At 36.1% G+C, this 21,797-nt stretch overlaps 1 protein-coding gene across 5 annotated transcripts in view; it reads left to right on the top strand.

Annotated features, from left to right (window-relative positions):
* The window catches only part of garz (Sec7 domain-containing protein garz), a 170,047-nt gene that overhangs the window by 49,669 nt on the left and 98,581 nt on the right, over positions 1–21,797 (top strand). For all 5 annotated transcript variants that reach the window (XM_081759312.1, XM_081759310.1, XM_081759311.1 and 2 more), the window contains exons 11-14: positions 887–1,064; positions 4,998–5,113; positions 11,566–11,701; positions 16,374–16,561. In XM_081759312.1, the coding sequence (XP_081615438.1) occupies positions 887–1,064; positions 4,998–5,113; positions 11,566–11,701; positions 16,374–16,561 (618 nt within the window). The remainder of the gene's footprint in view (positions 1–886; positions 1,065–4,997; positions 5,114–11,565; positions 11,702–16,373; positions 16,562–21,797) is intronic.

Here is a 21,797-nt window from a genome sequence, read left to right as displayed (position 1 = left end):
AATTTCCAGAATTGTTTTCTGAGTATTCCTTAAGTTGTACTTGAATTTTATAGATATAAGCAAACCTATCTTCTTCCGTAGTTTATTTCTGTCAGTAACTTATACCCCTCTTTCCCGTTCTTCACGGCCCATTGGCTGGAAACCACTGCACTCTAAGAATAAAGACGGAGATGGAACTTACGGACGGTTAATCTATTGCAGGAAACTTCTTGTAACTATTTCTTATCTTTTCTGCAGTGAGCTCCCTCGTGGTTAAGCAGTTAGGGTACGCGCCTTTGGCTTGGAAAATCCAGGTTCGATTCCCAGCGGGAGCTCATGTGGTTCGTATCCTGCGGTAAGTCGTAGGCCCGTCTCATACAGCCTTGCTGCTGAAAGGGACGCTGAACTCAAATCAGTCAATCAAACCGTTTCTGTACTCTGGAAATCTATGGTGCAACCGGAAGTATTAGTAAATTTCTACCAATTCTGCTTTTAGTAGAAAGGTATAGGTGAAGATATTGTTTTATTTTTATTTATTTATTTATTATTAGATTCAAGTTCTTATTCTGCCTTCGAAGAGTGGTTAGCGTACGCGCTTTTGGCGTGGGAGACTCGGGTTCGATTCCCACGGAGCTTATGTGGTTCAAATCCCACGTTAAAGTGTAGGTCCACGTCTGATATAGCCTCGCTGCTAAACGGGACACTAAACTCACAAATCCAATCTAATTCAATCTGCCTGCGGAGCGTGTTGTATTAATAAGGTAATTCATAGAGAGTAGTAAATATACATGGCTCCGATATTAGTGAATATTAATTAATTTTGTTTTAATCATGGAACAAGGGATGTGCTTTGTATCAACTTTCCATCTTGTAAATATTACTTATATATGCACACTTTTCTTTCCAGTTATTGAATTCGGAGCGGTTGTCAATATTTGCAGCTGATCTTCAAGTTCTGTTCCTGTTGTTTGAATCCCTGAGGACTCATCTGAAGTTCCAGTTAGAGCTATACTTAACTAAATTAATCGATATCATTGTCAGTGATTCACCAAAGATTACCTATGAACATAAAGAAATAGCTTTAGGTAAGATAAAATGCCAAATATCTGCACATTTATTAAATCAGCAAGTTCGCTGAACTTAAATTAACAAAGAATTTCATTCCACTATAAAGTTGAGGGGACTAAATGTGACGCATTGAATTGAAAGAAGAAAAACCTGCGACTGGGGTAGGAATCGAACTCATGTCTGGGGCTTCTGCAGTACCGATACTATCTTGTCCTCTTCAGATCAACTGCTTTCTTTAGAGCAGTGCTTCAAAGGAAGGATTGGATGTAAAGGAGTTAGTACATCGGCACAGTAAACCAGAGACCTGTTGTACATATTCCTTATTTCAAATTAAATGTAAATTCACCTATAGTAGAAATATAGTAGGGAAGGTCTGTTTTGCCAATAGAAAAAGTCTGTTTTGCCTTGATTTCTCAAATATGTCTATTCGACGGAGTTATTTTTGAATGAACACATGTTCTGTGAAACTATTTTTAGTACTTTGGCATTCAATCATTGTATTGATATAGGAAGGAAACTAATGTGTAGATTATTGCCTAACATTCATTACATTATGGACTTATTTAATATATACTTATTGAATTATAGAGTTTTATATACAAGGTATTTTAAACAACACTGACAACGTTTGGGGGGTGATTCCTAACACCAAGATAAGATAAAAAGTATAGACCAACCTGGGTGCACAAATGCTTCCTTTCGGAGTTATAGGTCCAATACTATGTGACCTACCGTAGTCGGGTCAAGACTTCACTTAGGAACTAGTATGTGCCCTATCCAAATATCCATGTTTCAGAATCCTGCGATACCTCAGAAACAGTTTTTATAGAGGTAGTTGGAGAGCACTGCAAATTATATGCCTGTAGCCAAACTCCCTCTATAAGAATTGGTTCGTGAGTACCGTAGGATTCTGGAACATGTATTTTTGGATAGGGCACATACTATTCTGTATTCAACGTGAGAAACACACCTGGGATAAACAAATGACGTACTACAATGAAATGTAGTTGGCTGGAGTTATAAATATAGTTCCGTGATTGAAGTAATTGCTTATCTGTAATTGGTTAAAGTCGTATAATTAACTTTACCCATTTGTAAGACGAGACGAAAAAAAAAAATATTAATTCACGGAGCAAAATATACTACTACAAATTACTGACAAAATATATGCCATATTCTGAGATTTTTACCTCCTGTTATTGAGAAAAAAACAATCGTCACAGTGTTGCTAACATGAAAACTGATAAGTATCTATAGCAACAAATGTTAAACACTTGAGAGAGAGGTAGATAGTAAATGTAGTAGAGAATAAACATTTATATAATATGTTTCGGTACAAATTTAATTTATTTTGAATTGCTCTTAACAACCATAATAAAGAAAAACCGTTTTTAAAAAAGTGTAATGGCTATCCTTAAGAAACGCAGAGATTGCAACAGTCATTTCAAGTCCCGCCCCCAACAGTCACCTTACAATTTGAAAACATGGCTGCTACATGTAGTGCTTCTGTTCAGTGTCAAGTTATGAAACATCCAAAGGGAAAACCATTGAAGAGCGGGGAAAAACGAATTATTTTAAACGTGTTCAATAAACTGCTGGAAAACAATCCTATTGTGTTAGTGAATGACATAGAGAAATTAACGGCAGAATATACTGGTGTCTGTGAGTCGAGTGTTGTGAACGTACGTAAAGAGTTCAAAGAAACGGGGTTGTTGAAAACACCGCCTAAAAAGAGAAACAGACAGAAAACAGAATTAGTGAAGGCGGATGACTTTGTGAAATGTGCTATTCGGATTAAAGTGCATGGTTTCTTTCTAAGAAATGAACCACCTACACTAAACAAAATTTTGAGTTCTGTAAATAGTGACCCTATGTTGCCTACTTTCAAACAAACTACGTTCTACACATTGTTGTTGGATATTGATTTTCAGTTTCTCAAGAGAAATAAAGTGAATGTTATTTACTCTTTTTTTTTTTTATTTGTAAATTTTTATACAATATTTTAGTAATATACACAATATAATATCAATAATAAAATATAACTATGTTTTTGTATTGCAATAGATGAGTATTTTAGATAGGGAAGACATTGATTATGGCGGCGATGATATATGAGAAATATTCGTAATCACAGAGCGGAAAATAGAACCATATATTACTTAGACCTGGGTGAAAGAAGGTCACACTACATCCAGTGTATGGGTAGACACAATTGTATGTTCTAAAAAAAAATCAGGCGTTTTTGTCTGGAAAATCAACGGCCTAAAAAATCGTACGGGCAAGGGAAAAAGACTAATAGTTGTTCATATAGGTAGTGATAGTGGATTTGTAGATGGTGGTGCTCATATCTTTGAATCTAAGCGCGGTGATGATTACCATGATGACATGAATGGTGACGTTTTTCGTGAATGGTTTGAAACAATATTGCCTAAACTTGATCCCGGGTGTGTTATTGTAATGGATAATGCATCAGACCATAGCGTAAGGCCCGAACGACGTCCAAACAAGAAATAATTGAGTGGTTAACAGCAAAGAAAGAGCCTTTCTCAGAGCCCGATGTTTAAGTGGAACTACTGAATAAAGCGCAAAGCATTGCTCTCAACAACGAAAACCTATATGTAATAGACAGCATCGCAAAACAGACTGGGAGAATGATTGAGAGACTCCCTCTCCCCCACCACCACAGCAATTTGAACCCGATAGAAACTGTGTGGGCGTTTGTAAGGGTTTTGCCAGAAACAATGCCACATTTAAGTTACGTGACGTTCAGCTGCTGCTTGAAACTGCCTTGACTCAAGTGACACCAGATATGTGGAAAACCAATATTCGTCATGTGCTGAAAGAAGAAGAGAAAATGTAGAATCTGGACGGACTTTCTGACACTTTGGAGGATCGCCTTTTAATTAACATAAACAACGAATCTGATGAAGACCTGCAAGTTACTGCGTTGAGCGATTCAGAAGAAACCTCAGATTAAAGTGAGTAATTCATAATTATTTTATCTTTTATTTCTGTAAGTTGATAATAACATTTACTTACCGCTATTACTTAATTCCATTCAGTAGTGTAGCCAGGGGTGGTTCCGGGACCCCCCTCCCCGAAATTTGAAAAAGTTGTTAAAATTAAGCCTAAAATCGCATTTTCTCGCTCAAAAATTTTCCGGGGAGAAACCTCGGACCCCCCAAAATTACCTTCTAGCTACCAGACTCCCCGAAATCAAATCCTAGCTACGCCACTGATTCCATTATTTATTGATATCCTAGCTTTATAACCGAGATATACCTTGCTTTTGAGATCGAGGAACGCACGGATAAAGAACAGCTGTCTGAAGCAAAAATCACGCCGTGTAGCACGTGCTTGACGCGGAGTGATACAAACTGTTTTGTTTATCTCAGGTGTGGTTCTTACGTTGAATTGATTTTAGTTCCTAAGTGAAGTCTTCACGACTACGGTAGGCCGCATAGTTTTGGAGCTATGAAGCTTTGAAGTTCATTTTTTCATGTTTTCGGCAGTCTATAACTCCGAAAAGGAGCATTTATGCACCCAAGTTGGTCTATACTTTTTGTCTTATTTTGGTGTCAGGAATCACCTCCCAGACGTTGACGGTGTTGTTTTGAAACACCCTGTATATACCCTCGCACTATAGGGGTAATTTAGTATGACAGTAGTAAAGTAACATTCCGTTTAATTTGTCGTATACTTTCATCGTAAAGCATCCTCTAACGGAGATTTTTTCCAGCAGGTTGTAAGAAATGGATGGCATAGAAATTTGGATTTTATTTGATATTCATTAGAAGCTAAAGTTTTGTTCATTGTAGATATTCCTTTCTGTATTACAAGAACTTATTTTCTGGTGTTTGTATACACTTTATTTTTCTATTTATTTACTTATTGACTTTCATAATTAGGTTCAATAAGAGTAACTACTCGTGTTTTCTTCTGCATTATAGATTGCATAGTTCAACTATGGAGGATTCCAGGGCTAGTGACGGAATTATACTTAAACTATGACTGTGATTTGTATTGCCCTAATTTATTTGAAGATTTAACTAAGTTATTATCAAAGGTAAGTTTTTTTTAAGCTAAACTACTTTTATCAAATGTTTTGAAATATGTAACTGTTTTAGCTTGAAATTAGGTTTTGAAGGCTTTCTGTCCCCGTAGTTGTTATTATTTTTTTATGAGTATTAAAACATTTAATTGATTTGTAAATGTAGTATATCAAGGTGCGAAATCATAACAGTAGTTGTGTGTGTCTATGTGTGTATGTACTGAGGGAAGGATGGGGGGGGGGGGGGAAGGCAGACAAAAGTGAAGGAAGATAAAAGAATTTCCATTAAAATATTTGAACATCCATAATTATTAAACTGTGTGTAAGATTAGCAATATCGCGAACCACAAGTTCGATCAGTAATTACGTATGACGTACATGTTAATTGCATGTGGATTACTGAAATTAATTTTGAGACCTCTGGCAATAAATCACTTTATTTAAAACGGTTCTTATAAATTATTGAGCCATTAAAAGGCCAACTCCGTTGAATAAATCCATTTATTTATATCTATCTGTTGTCCTGACAACGACATTCCAAAATCTTATTATTTTAAAACATATAAAACATATGAATATCTTTTTTATATCGATATTATAATTAATATATTTCTTTTTCTTTTTCGAATTACATAATCAGCCTAGTACATATTTTAAAATATCTTACGCCCTAATAAAATAAGATACAACGTACTGTTGTATATTACGGCGCTCGACGGACTTCTCTTTTTATTTATTTACTCAATAAAAAGAAAAAGAATTCTGGACCGTTTACCTTTACATGTTAATCATTCGAGTTTTCGAATGCACCTCGTATACTTGAAAATTACAATTCATATAAATATATATCATATTTAATTTTATAACAATATTATTATCATATTTATTTTAAATTTTATCATTGACTTCGTTTATTTATACATTTCAACGACGATAAGGCACATTCGAAATTTGATTCACAAGTTATTTAATTTTAAGTTCCTTTTTTTTGGGGGGGGGGGGTCCATTAAATGCTTGTTACAATTTAATAATTATTTACTTAGGCATCATGAAGAAGGTTTTAAAAAAGATGTATGTGATGTTCATATAGTTGTTCTTTGAACATAAGATGATCGGATATAATATGTAGTTAAACAAGATATAGATTAAGATTGAAATGTAATAATAATCAGAACATAACATAATAATTAACATCTTCTTAACATCATAAAAATACGAATAACGAACGAAATCATAATGATATTTCAAGTGAAATAAAGCAAAAATCAATTGAGTACAGTTTTCTCAGACGCCGTAACTTTAATTTAAGTTACATGACCAACGAATTCATTTAAGTTGCATTGAAAGTCATAAACAGAAATACAGTACTGTGCGTTATTTACTTTTACCGTTCTTCGTTTCTTACTTTGAGAATTTTCGCCATCTATGAGATTTCTACGAAGTCCCCATCGAACGGAATTAGATCTAACGCTTACATGCTTCTTAGGTGTACGTAATCGTACTACACTAGGATTAGGTTGATTTACACAATCACTATTACTGTTACTACTAAGGTTAGGTTCGGTTATCTTACCAGTAAAATTAGGTTCAGTTCTCATTCGTTTTACTGGTGGCGAGATGTCATGTCTGTACCTATTCTTTCTACAATATTCACGGTAACCTGTCCTACCACAGTTTCTATTCCTATTGTAATTAGGTTCGGTTACATTACCGTTACTCATGAATTTAACATCATCTTGTACAGGACTGTATCGAATTTGGTTTCGATTAAGGTTCGTTTGGTTCAGGTTATTACTGTATTGCACGATCAATGGATTTTCAAAATTTTGCAATATCACACTTGGATGATGGAAACCAACGCACTGCATCACGTTCTGTGAAAACATCATCGGATTGTCTACTAACATCATTTTGGTCTTTTCGTTGAATGTACAATTTGACAGATTCAACTCAATCGGCCAATCACTTCGTCCAATTGATCCTCACTTCGTCGAGCTTGTTCCTTAATTTGTTCCGATATTCCCTTTAAAACATCCATTATGTTTTCTGGAAAATTTATATCAATATGTATATTTTGGCTATCCGTACCACCCATGATATTTCGAGATATTATCTTGCCACTTCTTAAGATGGTACAATGAATATCAGGCTCAATGTTGCTCGTTTTTACTTTACTTCTAAACGATGTAACTTATTCTCGGTGTTTCGGCACCAATTTAAAACGGTTCTTATAAATTATTGAGCCATTAAAAAGCCAACTTCGTTGAATAAATCCATTTATTTATATCTATCTGTTGTCCTGACAACGACATTCCAAAATCCTATTATTTTAAAACATATAAAACATATGAATATCTTTTTTATATCGATATTATAATTAATATATTTCTTTTTCTTTTTCTTCTTCGAATTACAAAATCAGCCTAGTACATATTTTAAAATATCTTACGCCCTAATAAAATAAGATACAACGTACTGTTGTATACTCACCCTCCGATAAATTGAAAGGGAGAATTTTCTTCCAAAAATATTAAATGAGGAAACTCCCTCAAACTCCTCCTCCTCCTATCCCCAGGATTTCGCAATCCTTAATGCACTATTAAGTAAATTTTATTTTTTTGAGAACTGACATGTGAGAGGAATGTATTGCATGTTCGACACATCAACGGCCCTGATATTCAAATGATTACGGTAAATGTGTTTTAGTATACTAAACCTTGTATATTCCGGGTAATAGCATATGATACATATTGTAATCAACTGTACATCCCACTGTGTTTACCATACGAAGATTTACCTCATTTCGTAATGAGGAGTCTAACACCATAAAACGTATAGTTTGAAATTTGTAAGTGAATGAATATTACATGACTTCTACCGTTACATTGATTGTAATTGACTCAGAGATATGAAATACTATAGTCGGGAGATACTAGGAAATTTGGAGAAGAAAATTTTTCGACTGTATGGTAGCCATCTGCTTTACCCTGGTCGCTAGAGTGGAAGTAGAGATAGTTTTGTACAAACACTACAGACAGAGTCCTGCAAGTTTCAAGCAATCCAGGGTATTACTTAATTACTTAATTCATATTCAATATTTTACAAAATACTTGGGCAAACCAGTTTGTAACGCACAATAATTTATGTAGAAGAAAGTGTAATAAGTAACATCAAGAATATACAGAAAGTAAAGGCTCATATTAAAGTTTCTTCTCAACATTGTTGCTAAGTCTCTCAACATATTTCTTCCATCGTGGCACAAGTTTGAAAATACCCTGTTCTTAGACGTTTGGAAATATAGCTATCTGTGCACAACAGATTTTATCATCATACATCATAGATATCATACATTGCACCGTATGAAATGTTGAACATATTCGACAATGTTCGCCAGTCATTACGAATTGCTTCTTCAATGGCCGTGACATTCTGTTCTCTTGATTCGGGTGACTGGACGCCTGGCACGTGGCAAAATCTACAAGGTTCACACACCCTTTTCAAAGAGTTTTTACCACCTGGGAATATTGTTATGGTCCATACAGTCTTCCCCATACACTCATACCATTTCCCTGTGAATTTCATTTGGATTTTGTCATTTTGTGTGAAAGGCAAACTACTACTCTCTGCCCTTCAAAACTAGACGCGCCATCTTTGCTCAATAGTTCACATTCTGTCGTTCGGAGTACAGTACACCTGATAGAGCAACTGCCGACTACAGTGCTTTCCTTTCAATTTTCACTTCCTAGGTCAGTATAATAACGTTAAAAAAATATGCGTTACTTATTGGTCCACCTTGGTAACTGCTGTCAGATACTTCTTTTAACATAGCTCTATTATAATTGTTTCAAAGGCACAAATCATACATCATTGTATTCAAGCTTCCATAAATATCATTGTATAGTACAAAGCGGGAAATATTAACGTATTACTGCTTTAGGCTAGGTAGGGATTATCTGGAAATTTCCCCATATTTTCCGATCCATGTATACGGCATTGACATTTCTATCATTCGAAAAATTGCTTTATTCGAAAATACAGTGAAATACGATTTATGCCTTCGCGACAACTACAGTTAGTAGGTTGGTAAGGAAAATGTATACTTTATTTAGAAGAAAAAATAATACATTTAATTTTGTGTAATGTTTTCTTGTTTTCTCTGTATTACTTATAGGATTTCTTTGAAGATTTTGCATTGCGTTTAAAATTTTTTGTCAAACTAGCAATCATAGTAAAGCGAGAAATCTTGATAATTTCGAGAAAAGTAATATCTCCCTACATACATACATACAGTGGCGGATCCAGGATATGATCAAGGGAGGGGCTAAACCATAGTTTGCTGTTCTATCCAGTGTAAAGCAGGAGTGAATCCCATTTTATCCAGTGTAAACTTGAGCGTCAAGGGGGTCTATAGCCCCTATAGCCTTCCCCTTGGATCCGCCACTGCATACATATATATAAATATGTACAAAATTCATAATTGAAAAATTGCTCATACGTCCTTCATGTGGTGATACAGCAACAGCTACGATTATTGAATTGAATCTTTGTAATTATTCGTAATTAGATTAGTATTGAAAAGGTTAAAGAAACAGTTTTTGTTAATTTGACTAAATATATTTGTATGAATTCGGAATATGCGTTGAAAATATACATAAAAAGCGCATTTTCATTATTTAATTTAGAGTGTTTTCTAAATTTATTATTAAATAGTTTTGTGTAGTCAGAATATTTGCTCCGAAATTTAGAATTTGAAGTTCGATCCTATATTGTACTGTATGCAGTATGCGAATTAGGTTAATGATATTGGGGGGGGGGGGGATAAAATAAGGTCCACAATACACAGAGGTCCGAAGGCGCTGTAAGTAAAATTGAGACGTGACGTTCTCTCTCCCACTCACAGATTGATTGTCTGACAACAGTCATCATCATAGGTATTCTGTCATTATTGGCAGGTCACTTGCTGCAACTGAGAAGCTTCCATGCTACACGGTCTTCGACTAACTTCTTCGTCTTCACGTACGATTTCTTTGTTTTTGATATTGTCCATTAATTGTAGTCTCCTTCGCCCGCTCCCTCTCTCTCTCCTTCGCCCACCATACCCTCGAAAACGTCCCTTATGATACAGTTTCTTCTTATCCAATGTCCCAAACAGTTTATCTTCCTCTTTTTAATAATATCTAAAATTGTCCTTTTCTCCCCAACTGTTTGTAAGACCATCTCATTCGTTTTCTGCTTGATCCAGTTAATTCTCTCCATTCCTCTTCACACTCACATTTCGACACCTTACAATCTTTTTTCATATTTTTTCCGTAACGTACATGTTTCTGACCCATACAGTACAATACTCCACACAAAACACTTTGTAAGTCTTTTTCTAAACTCTTTATTGAAGGTCCCACAAAATATTAGTTTCTTCCTCCTAAAGGCTTCTTTCGCAATTACTATTGCTTGCTTTTATTTCACGTTCACACTTCATATCATTACTAATAATACTACCCATGTATCGAAAACTGGTCACCTATTCTATTTTCTCCCCTCGTGCTTTTGTATTTGACACCGATTCCTTCTTTTCAATCAGCATGGCTTTTGTCTTTCTAACATTTATTTTCATCCCATATTCTTCACAGCCCTTCCTCAGGTTTTCTAGCATCTTATTGATTTTGTCTTCAGATTCTGCAACAAACGTCATATCATCTGCAAACCGTCTGACAACAGTAATAAACAAGAAAGTTATTAAATCAATGAACTTAGCAACAATAGTTACATTAACTATGTACTGCGTGAGATACCTGCACCTATTCTTTCCTAACGTATTTGAGTGTATGGTTGAAAGTATCTTACATTGTATATGTAAAATGTGAAACGCTTGCAAATTCATGCGTGACTTCGTTATACGTCGTTATCCAAATCCACCTCCGACCACAAACTGAAGGACGTGAGGATACGATTGAAAATGACGACTACAGGCGCAATAAAACAGTTAAACTGGGCAACGGTGAAAACAGGGAAAAATAATGCTAGCTGTGAGTATAAAATTGGAAGAAGTCAAAAATGAATAGTTTACATCTACATATAGCAGTGGAATTATATAATAAACTCAAAAATTTTTTATCACTAAATATGGTTTGGGGTAGGAGAGGGAGAAATAAACATTCCCGCCAGAGATACTTTAGTTCGTTTCTTTAGGAGGATCAAATTGAGATTGAGAGGAAAAATCCCTCTCTTGTAATTTGCACCCTGGCTATATGCACGTATTGTTGGACCATCATCATATGTGTAAATTATCATGGGTTGTTTCCATTCCCTTATACTTTCTTATTGAAACAAAGTATTCAAAGTACAGAGTATTGAAACAAAATATTTTGTTTAATAATGCTAGTAAGGATAGATATTTTCATCAGCTTAAGTTAAAATAAATAAGTAATAATTGCGTGATAATAACTTTTAGTGTATATTATTCTTCCTAGAATGCTTTTCCTGTAAGCGGTTTGTACAATACCCATTTATTATCGCTGGATGCCTTGCTGACCATAATTGATTCCATAGAACGCCATTGTCACAATCGCATTTTGAATGAAAGACAAGAAGACTCTTCATTAACGAGTAAGTATTATGTTTCATGTAAATGGAAGTCGTTTCTTAAAATAATAAACTGAAGAGAAGCATTTTCCGTATATTAGTAAGTAGTAATAGAGTTGAGGTATTTCAACTTTTTAATTCTTTTTTATTTATATTGTAAAACATATAAATTAAAGATGATAATAGTTCATTAAACATTTGTATATTTACCCAGTTGGTTTATTTTCTTTCATTTTGTGGGAACGAGGATTAACTCGTCATGCAGTTACTCTTATTCAGTTACCATTTAATTTTATTCTTTATGTAATCATTTGTGTAATGTTAGTTTTCTTTATTTCAACTTTTTCCAACTTGAATTAAATATCTGTAACTCATTCATGTTTCATCAGACATCAAAAAATAACATAGCTTGGTCGTATACAGTTAAAGGTAAAATGTAAAGTCAAATGAGAAGTTCGTTATTCGTGCCCATTTTTAACATGAAAGCTTCATTGATATATATATAAAGAACCCACACAATCCTTATGGAAATTGGATTTCAGTGGATTTGCTTGAAACCGTGATATGTTGTCAGCCACAATGGCCACAAACACCAGGCACTAAGCGTTTGGCCACTACAGGGCCTTTTTTGAAACAGCCGAAGATAACGATATTTTGGATTTGGGTGGAAATGACTGAAATTGTGATATGTTACGAGAAAAAGTCTGAATAGGCATAAACACCAATCACTAACCATTTGGCCACTACAGGGCCACTTTTTGAAAACAGCCGAAGATAACGATATTCTGGATTTCGGTGGAAGTGACTGAAACTGTGATATGTTGTAGATGTTGTGATCCTGAGAAAAAGTCACAGTGGGCACAAACACCAATCACTAACCGTTTGGCCACTACAGGGCCACTTTTTGAAAACAGCCGAAGATAACGATATTCTGGATTTCGGTGGAAGTGACTGAAACTGTGATATGTTGTAGATGTTGTGATCCTGCGAAGAAGTGTTACGTTATGGCAATCGAGCAGCTGTAGGTCAGTTAATTTAGCATTTGTTCGCATTCGGGTAGTTGGCCCGGACTGGCCATCCTAGCTGGGTTTTCTCGGGGTTTTCCTTTGTCCCACAAAGTGAATATCAGGATGTTATTTATGCTTAAATTGTGTTTGCTGCTATTCTCCCCATCCCTTTTCCGGGTTGTGTAACCGCTTAGGTACGTCATCCCTCGTATATGACAGGCGTAGGTGAAAGTCACAAATCTGTGCAAGAAAATATAAATGTGAGTTGTTGCTAATATCATAACTGCCGCGGATCTCTACTGTCTGGTGTGCAATGACACTAAATTGGCTCTCTGAAGACAGACACTCTGGCTGACGTTTTCCAGTTTATTTGAACGACAGACCTAGTCATTAACGTCCCGGTTTCGGTATTCGGATCAGTGTTCGCCCAGGATTGTTGTACCTTTGACTTGACACCTGCATCCATCACAGACGCCAAAGCAGCCTAGAAATACCAACGAAACGTCGGTGTAATCATCATACTTACTTTCAATGAATAAAATCCTTTGCTAGTGAAATATACACATACTGTGTATATGTTTCACCTAACAGCGACTGATGAGTGTCTGCTCCCATTCGTGACTTTTTCTAAGACACATTCTATCATTATTTTCGGCTGTTTTCAAAAAAGTGGGCCTGTAGTGGCCAAACGTTCAGTGATTGGTGGTTGCGCCCATTGAGGCCTTTTCTCAGGGTGACAAGATCTACAACATATCATGGTTTCAGTCATTTCCACCGAAATCCAGAATATCGTTATCTTCGACTGTTTTCAAAAAAGTGGGCCTATAGTGACCAAACAGCCAGTAATTGGTGGTTCTGTCCATTGACTTTCCCTCAAGATCACAATATCTACAACATATCATGGTTTTAGTCATTTCCACTGATATCCAGAATATCGTTATCTTCGGCTGTTTCAAAATAGTAAACCCTGTAGTGGCCAAACGGTTAGTGATTGGTATTTGTACCCATTAAGACTTTTTCTGAATATCGCAATATATACAGCATATCACGGTTTCAAACAATTCCACTGAAATCCAATTTCCATAAGGATTGTGCGGGGTCCTTTCCGCTTAATTAAAGAAAGGGGATTGACGTCACTCCAATCATGGGAATTATGAGCAATTAACTCTATATACTTGAACCATGATCGTAAACATTGCTGAGTACAAGGGAAGTTCCTATCCTTACCATAATAGAGATCTGATAATAATGTAAAAAATTGCACTGTGATAGGTTGACATCTCACCAGTTTGTGCCTTTACGGGTCCTATTGAATTGATGCTGCAGTTAGAAAACAAGGGAGCATCTGCGTGTTCACAAAATCCAATACTAAAGTGATTGGGTTCCTCCATCTGCACATGACGTTATGAAAAGTGGAAGCTGTGTATGGCAAAGAATGTTGTCGCAGAAGTCTACAGGATGACCCAAGAAAAAGTCACATCTCAGCAGTTACAGACCAAAGCGTGGTGGCAAAAATTGAATGGCTAGGGTGGTGAACACTGATAGGGAGCCCGTTCACACTGTATTATATCGCATTCTGCATATGAGCAATGTGGCAGTAAGGTGGGTTCCTCAATGGTTGACACCTTTTCATAAATAACAATGTATGCAATGTGCACAAAGCATTTTGGACTCATACCACAAGGACAAAGGACGCTTTTGTAAAAGGCTCAGTAACCATGGGTGAATTCTGGATGTATCTGTTTGACTCTGAAACTAAAGAGATGAGTAAAAAACATGGAATCATACCTCGTCCCCACCTTCAAAATACCTTCATACAATGAAGTCATGTTGTCCATGTTTTGGGACTAGAAAGTAGCGATCTTGACTGCTTGATTGCAAAAAGGGCTACAATCACAGGAACAAGTGTTACAAGGACCTATTGCAAAACTCAGGGTACTGTCACAGCGAAAAGATAAAATTTGCTCTCGAAAGGTGTCTTGCTACTAGCAAAGAAGGCACCGGCACACTGAAAAGCAGAAACGTTCATATTTGTTCGTCAATGAGGCTACGAACCTTTACCCCATGCATCATATTGACCCAATCTGGCTTCGTCCGATTACTTTCTCTTCCCAAATATCTTTCGGAATAACTGGAGAGAGGATTACAGAACTTATGAATAATACTATGGAACATAACGCACAAGTTGCCAAAGAGAAGAGGATGTGAAGAAATTTCGGGATATTTCAGCTTTGCAAAACGATACGTAGCTTAATTTCTATGACAAAAATAGACTTAAAGTCTAGAATGTGTCGTATAAGAAGAGAGCCACATAATAAAAAATATCAATGATAAACTATATAACTAGTGAGTAAATATGGAGAAAAGCATTTAAGAACATGAAAGTAATTCGTAATGTAGGAATGGGTGATCACAGGTTGGTGACCTCAGGAAACAGAAAGAAATATTTGTATGTTACAACATATCGCCCACATTGAAAGTTCACAGTTACTATTTATTCTTTAATTTTCTTTCTACATTTCCTTCTACCAGTCTGATGAAGATGAAGAGCGAAAGTACATATAGTATATCCTTTATTATTATTATTATTATTATTATTATTATTATTATTATTATTATTATTATTATTATTTAGTGTATATGGTTACGTTTTTCTTATATATTAGAATTAATGGATTGAAGACATGGTCACTATGAAAATCAGATATTCACCCATTTGCGTATCACTCAACGAAGCAAGAAGAAATGTATCAAATACCAAAACATGGAGAAATATGCATCTTTAAAAAAATATTAACATTAAAAAAAGAATAAAAGAATCACAAAGTGCGTCGGAAAACTGAGATGTGGGGGATGCATAAAAATAAAGGCATATGAAGTGGCAATGGGCAGAACATAATCGATGGACAAAAGCAATCCTTAACTAGATAACTTTGAGACAATAAGCGCCCTGTAAAATTAAAAAATCAGTAACGAAAAGCACTTGTGATATGGAACATTGTCAAAGTGCCTGCAATGTCGTTCAGTGCCAGTAACATTTTTTGATTCTTTGGAGGGTTTCAATGTGAATCTATGCCTTCTTACGAGATTTCCCACTCTTTTGCTCATTTTGATATAGAGGTCTTCCTGATAGGTTATCATCTTTAACAACTTTATGACCTTGTTTTCCGGCGGGAGCTCATGTGGTTCGGATCCCACGTTAAGCTGTAGGTCCACGTCTCATATAGCCTTACTGCTGAAAGGGACGCTGAACTGAAGCAAACCCAACTCAATTCATGACCTTCTACAAAGATCTTCTTCCACGTGAAACTTCTGCCTTCAATTGAGTATACTTTTTATATGCCGGTTTCACTTTGTAGAAAGAAAGTTTTTATTTTATTTTTTTATATATTTTTTTTTTCGAACTTCACACGAAACTTCATCTCGGTGTTCTAAATTCTTTACTTCATTTTCGTAACACCACAGCACTACTATTTAGAAGACACGCCCTGAGGAGACATGTAATGATGGTAGGAGTTGGGACTCTTACTAAACATCTGTGGGGTGTTTATTGACTTACTAGTCAGGGGGGAGGCTGCAGTGTTGCTACTTGAACACAATCATATTTATGCCATACGTTAAATATTATTTTAAATTCTCTGCTCATACTTGAATGTATTATTTAGAATAACAATTGATGTCTATTTCAGCTTCATATAGAAATTCGAGTGGGAGTGCTTGTCAACAGCAAACTGTCCAAGAAACCAGTCAAAACAATGTAGGAGAGCAAGAACAAAAAGTGAACGAGAGTGCTGTATCTGCTAGACATGGAAGAACACGAATTTCTGAAAACATACCTACACATGAACAGCTCATGGCCATTAAGCACAAAAAGAAGGTAGTAATGTTGGACCAATAGTGTTTATTTCGTCATAATACTTATCATATGTGTCGGCGTGTAAGACGCTTTTTTTTTTTTTCCCGTAGAGAGTAAGTCCAAAAGTTAAATGCGTCTTATACCTCAATGCAGAGACTTTGATTATTTTAGTGACAAGAAGTATTCCCGATTTTAAGTTGTTTGATATTTTCCTTTACTTACGGTGTACAACAGCATTTCATGTATGTAGCTCAGTGATTTGATGCCCTATGGATACCCTCAGACGCGCTTGCATTTTTTAGTTTAACGTTTCACATTTATGCTCTGAGGTTAAGGGAGCGGTGATGATGGTAGTGACTGAAATGAAGAAAGTGGGTGAAAACGGGAAAACCTCAAGAAAACTCACGCACATGTTTAGACCCATGTGCGATTCTATATGTAGTTAAACGTTGTTAACACCACGTACGTTATTTCTAGCTAAAATAACAGTGAATATATTAAAAACAAAGAAACACATATTTTTTCCTCAAAATTCAATACAGAGAATGAGGTGCTCCGTATATGTTGGCAAATATTTCGTTGTTTAATATTAAGATCTGTTTTAACAAATCGCTTGTATCAGATCAAGTAACAAATCGAGTAAGTATTTTTATTCAGCGTACAACTGTATATAGATGTAGTAAAATGAAACTTGTTCAATACTGATATGCATAACTTCATAGACTTAGCATAATCACTTCTTCAGTGTTCTTTTTAGTGCACTGAAATTTAATGTCCAAATTTAGTCAAATGGATTACTCTTTTTTTTTTCTTCTTCGGTCTTTTGTAAATACTCTTCCACATATGGACAGTTCAAATTACTTTCCTTACAAATGCGACAGCGCTAGCGATAAACAAACCATAGAGTTGTCCGTCGGCGTTGCGTGAAGTTAGTGTTTTTGCAAAAGCTCATTCATAAGTAATTGTTTGCCATGCATATTTTTATTTTTATTTTCCCTTAGGCTTATATAAGTTAAGTTTTAAGTGTGAGTTACAAGAACAATGTAATTTAGTGTATGAGCAGGTTCTTTAGAAGCATTAAATGTAAGTAGCTTTACGTACGGTATTCTAATTAAGGTGCGTTGCAAAATGATACGACCAGTGCATTAAGGTACGAAAAGTGTATGTAAAAAGAGGAAAGTGAACTAGATTGGATAGTTAGTGTAACACTGACAAATAATCAAAGGAAATCAAGCAAGTAGTACTCGATGGGTATTTGGACAAAGGTGATATGTCCGTGCTTTAATTTTTGCAGGACACAAAATTCAAGGCATCTCATAAATCACAGGTTCATGCAAAACTTTGTTTTTGTTAATGGAATATTTGCTGGAGGTTCTTTTGTTTTTATGTAATGTGCTACAAATGCAAAAACACTTCGGACATTATCCATATCAGTCAAAACCTGATTTTCGAAGAAAAATCGACATATCACCTTTGTCCAGATACCCATCGAGGGTAAAGGGCCGCGGTGGCTCAGTGGTAGAGCGTTCACCTCTGGTGCTTGGGGTCCCGGGTTCGATCCCAGCCCCCGCCAAGTGAACTTTGTGGTGGACAAAGTAGTAGGCCCCCGCGTATATTGCGCCGAGTCAGCAAAAATTTTTGTGACGTCATAGGTCAAAGGTCAATGACCTTGGCCCGGGGTCAATGACCTAGGGGTACCTAGGACCACCCCCTCTAAATTTTGGTAGGGGTACCATGGCCCACCCCCTAAATTTTGGCAGGGGTACATAGGACCACCCCCCTTAAATTTTGGAAATTGCCAAATCTAAAAATTTGGTATGGTAGCCTAGGACCATAGTATGTACCTCTATCAGTATTGGGGGTCTATGTCGTTCCCTTTTATGGGTAAAAAATTGCCAAAAAGTCAAATTTCGGGGGTTTTTGACCTAATTTATCCCCTTGGATGAGGTGTTATTACCTTATATAGTTATATGGGCGTATACAGGGGTTCATTACCTTTCATAAGACATGGGTACATTAATGCACCCCTTGAAAAATTTGGGAGGGGTACCTTGGCCCACCCCTTCAATTTTGGAAATTGCCCAATTTCAACATTGGGTATTATAGTACAGGACCCTAATATCTATTATGATAAATTTGGGTGGTCCACCTCATTTCCTTCTAGGGGTACAAAATTGCCAAAAAATATAAACGTAAGCAATACGTTATACCACGTGTTTGGTTTTTGGCTCAATTTATCCCCTTTGATGAGGTGTTATTACCCTATATGGTTATATGGGCGTATACAGGGGTCCATTCCCTTTCATAAGATATGGGTATATTAATACACCCCTTGAAAAATTTGGGAGGGGTACCTTGGCCCACCCCTTAAATTTTGGAAATTGCCAAATCTAAAAATTTGGTATGGTAGCCTAGGACCACAGTATGTACCTCTATCAGTATTGGGGGTCAATGTCGTTCCCTTTTATGGGTAAAAAATTGCCTAAAATTCACATTTCGGAGGTTTTTGACCTAATTTATCCCCTTGGATGATGTGTTATTACCCTATATAGTTATATGGGCGTATACAGGGGTCCATTACCTTTCATAAGACATGGGTATATTAATGCACCCATTGAAAAATTTGGGAGGGGTACCTTGGCCCAACCCCTTAAATTTTGGAAATTGCCCAATTTAAACATTTGGTATTATAGTATAGGACCCTAATATGTATTATGATAAATTTGGATGGTCCACCTCGTTCCCTTTTAGGGGTACCAAATTGCCAAAATATAAACGTAAGCAATACGTAGTACCACGTGTTTGGTTTTGACCTAATTTATCCCCTTGGATGAGTTCCTATTACCTTATATGTTTATATGAGCGTATACAGGAGTCTATTACCTTTCATAAGACATGGATATATTGGTGCACCCCGGGAGGGGTACCTTGGCCCACCCCTTCAATTTTAGAAATTGTCCAATTTAAACATTTGGTATAATAGTATAGAGCCCTAGTATGTATTACTATAAATTTGGGTGGTCCACCTTGTTCCCTTTCATGGGTACACAATTGCCAAATTTTAGTACAACCACGTGTTTGGTCTTTTGACCTAATTTATCACCTTTGATGAGGTGTTATTATCCTATATCGTTATATGGGCGTATACAGGGGTTCATTACCTTTTATAAGGGGCCGCGGTGGCTCAGTGGTAGAGCGTTCACCTCTGGTGCTTGGGGTCCCGGGTTCGATCCCAGCCCCCGCCAAGTGAACTTTGTGGTGGACAAACACCGTGTGCGTGGGTTTTCTCGGGGTTCTCCCGTTTCCTCCCACTTTCTTCATTCCACCATGTCATTCATTTCTCATAATCACCGTCTCCTTTAGCCTAATCGGCATAACCGTGGGACGTAAAACTCAAAGATTTCATTTCATTTTTACCTTTTATAAGATATGGGTATATTAATGCACCCCCAGGAGGGGTACCTTGGACCACCCTTTAATTTTGGAAATTGCCCAATTTAAACATTCGGTATAATAGTATAGGACCCTAATATATATTAATGTAATTTCGTTCCCTTTTAGGGGTACAAAATTGCCAAAATATAAATGTAAGCAATACGTTGTACCACGTGTTTCGTTTTTTTACCTAATCTATTCCATTGGACGAGGTCCTATTACCTTATACGTTATATGGTCACGTATGGGGATTCATTTCCTATCATAAGACATAGGTACATTTGTGCACCCGGGAGGGGTACTTTGACCCACCCCTTTAATTTTGGAAATTGTCCCTTTTATATGTTTGGTATTATAGTATAGGACCCTAATATAAATTACTATAAATTTTGGTGGTCCACCTCGTTCCCTTTCATGGGTACACAATTGCCAAATTTTAGTACAACCACGTGTTTGGTTTTGGCTCAATTTATCCCCTTGGATGAGGTCCTATTACCTTATATGGTTATATGGTCATGTATATATTGGTCCATTTCCTATTATAAGACATGGGTACATTGATGCACCCTTTAAATTTTTGGAAGGGGTACCATGGCCAACCCCTTAAATTTTGGAAATTTTCCAATTTGAGCATTCGGTATCATAGTACATGCCTCAACATGTATCATGATAAATTTGGGTGGTCCACCTCGTTCCCTTTTAGGGGTACAAAATTGCCAAAATATAAACGTAAGCAATACGTTGTACCACGTGTTTGGTTTTTGGCCCAATTTCTCCCCTTTGATGAGGTTCTATTACCTTATATGGTTATATGGTCATGTATATGGGTTCATTTCCTATCATAAGACATGGGTACATTGACGCACCCTTTAAAAATTTGGGAGGGGTATCTTGACTCATCCACTCAGTTTTAGAAATTGTTTAATATAAGCATTTGGTATTTTCGTACAGGTCTTCAATATGTACCACTATAAATTTGGATGGTCCACATCGTTCCCTTTCATGGGTAAAGAACTACCAAAAATCAAATTTCGGAGGTTATTGACCCCTATTTAGCACGTTATATGGTTTATTACCTTTATATGTTTATGTTCCCTTTTAAATTTGGGAATTATCAAATAACAAAATTTGGTAAACGTTTTCTAGGACCCATTGGTATTCCTCTTATGACCAAATATTCAAAATTTAAAGGTTATTGACCGGCTTTATTATTGAATAAGTACAGGATTTATTACTTTTTCATAAGACACAGGTGTATTTGTGTACCAATCTTAAATTTTGGGAGGGGTACATTTCTTATTGTCATATCAATAATTGGTAATTGTTCTTTGGGTAAATCATTGTGATCACGTGATCAGTTATTGACCTATGATGGGATTAGGAGTCCAGGACATTGGTACATTTAAACTTTGTAGGATAATTTGAGAATGCGTCATTGGTATTGATTATTACAGCCAAATATAAACGTAAGCAATACGATGTACCACGTGATTGACCTTGATGAGGTAGTGTACAGGGATACATAGCTAACCTTATTGAATCTTATGACTCATAGTCTTAAGGGAATACATGCTACAACACTGGCAAAGTTATTGTTGATGTAATTTGATTGGTTGATCACTATCTTTCGTGCAATCTGATTGGCTGATCACTATCTTTCGTGCAATCTGATTGGCTGATCACTATCTTTCGTGCAATCTGATTGGTTGCTGATTTTCAAATCTTTGCTGCATTCAGTTTTAAGTTTTGTTTAACATTTAAAAATCTTGGTTTCGTTCAACATTTTGCACTCACTGAGAAATATGATCAAAACCGTTTATTT

The sequence above is a fragment of the Thermobia domestica genome, chromosome 5 (assembly GCF_964235325.1).
Source record: "Thermobia domestica chromosome 5, izTheDome1.hap1.1, whole genome shotgun sequence".
Lineage (NCBI taxonomy): Eukaryota > Metazoa > Arthropoda > Insecta > Zygentoma > Lepismatidae > Thermobia > Thermobia domestica.
Note: the sequence above shows the minus strand (reverse complement) of the source record. Positions and strands in the feature narration are given on the sequence as shown.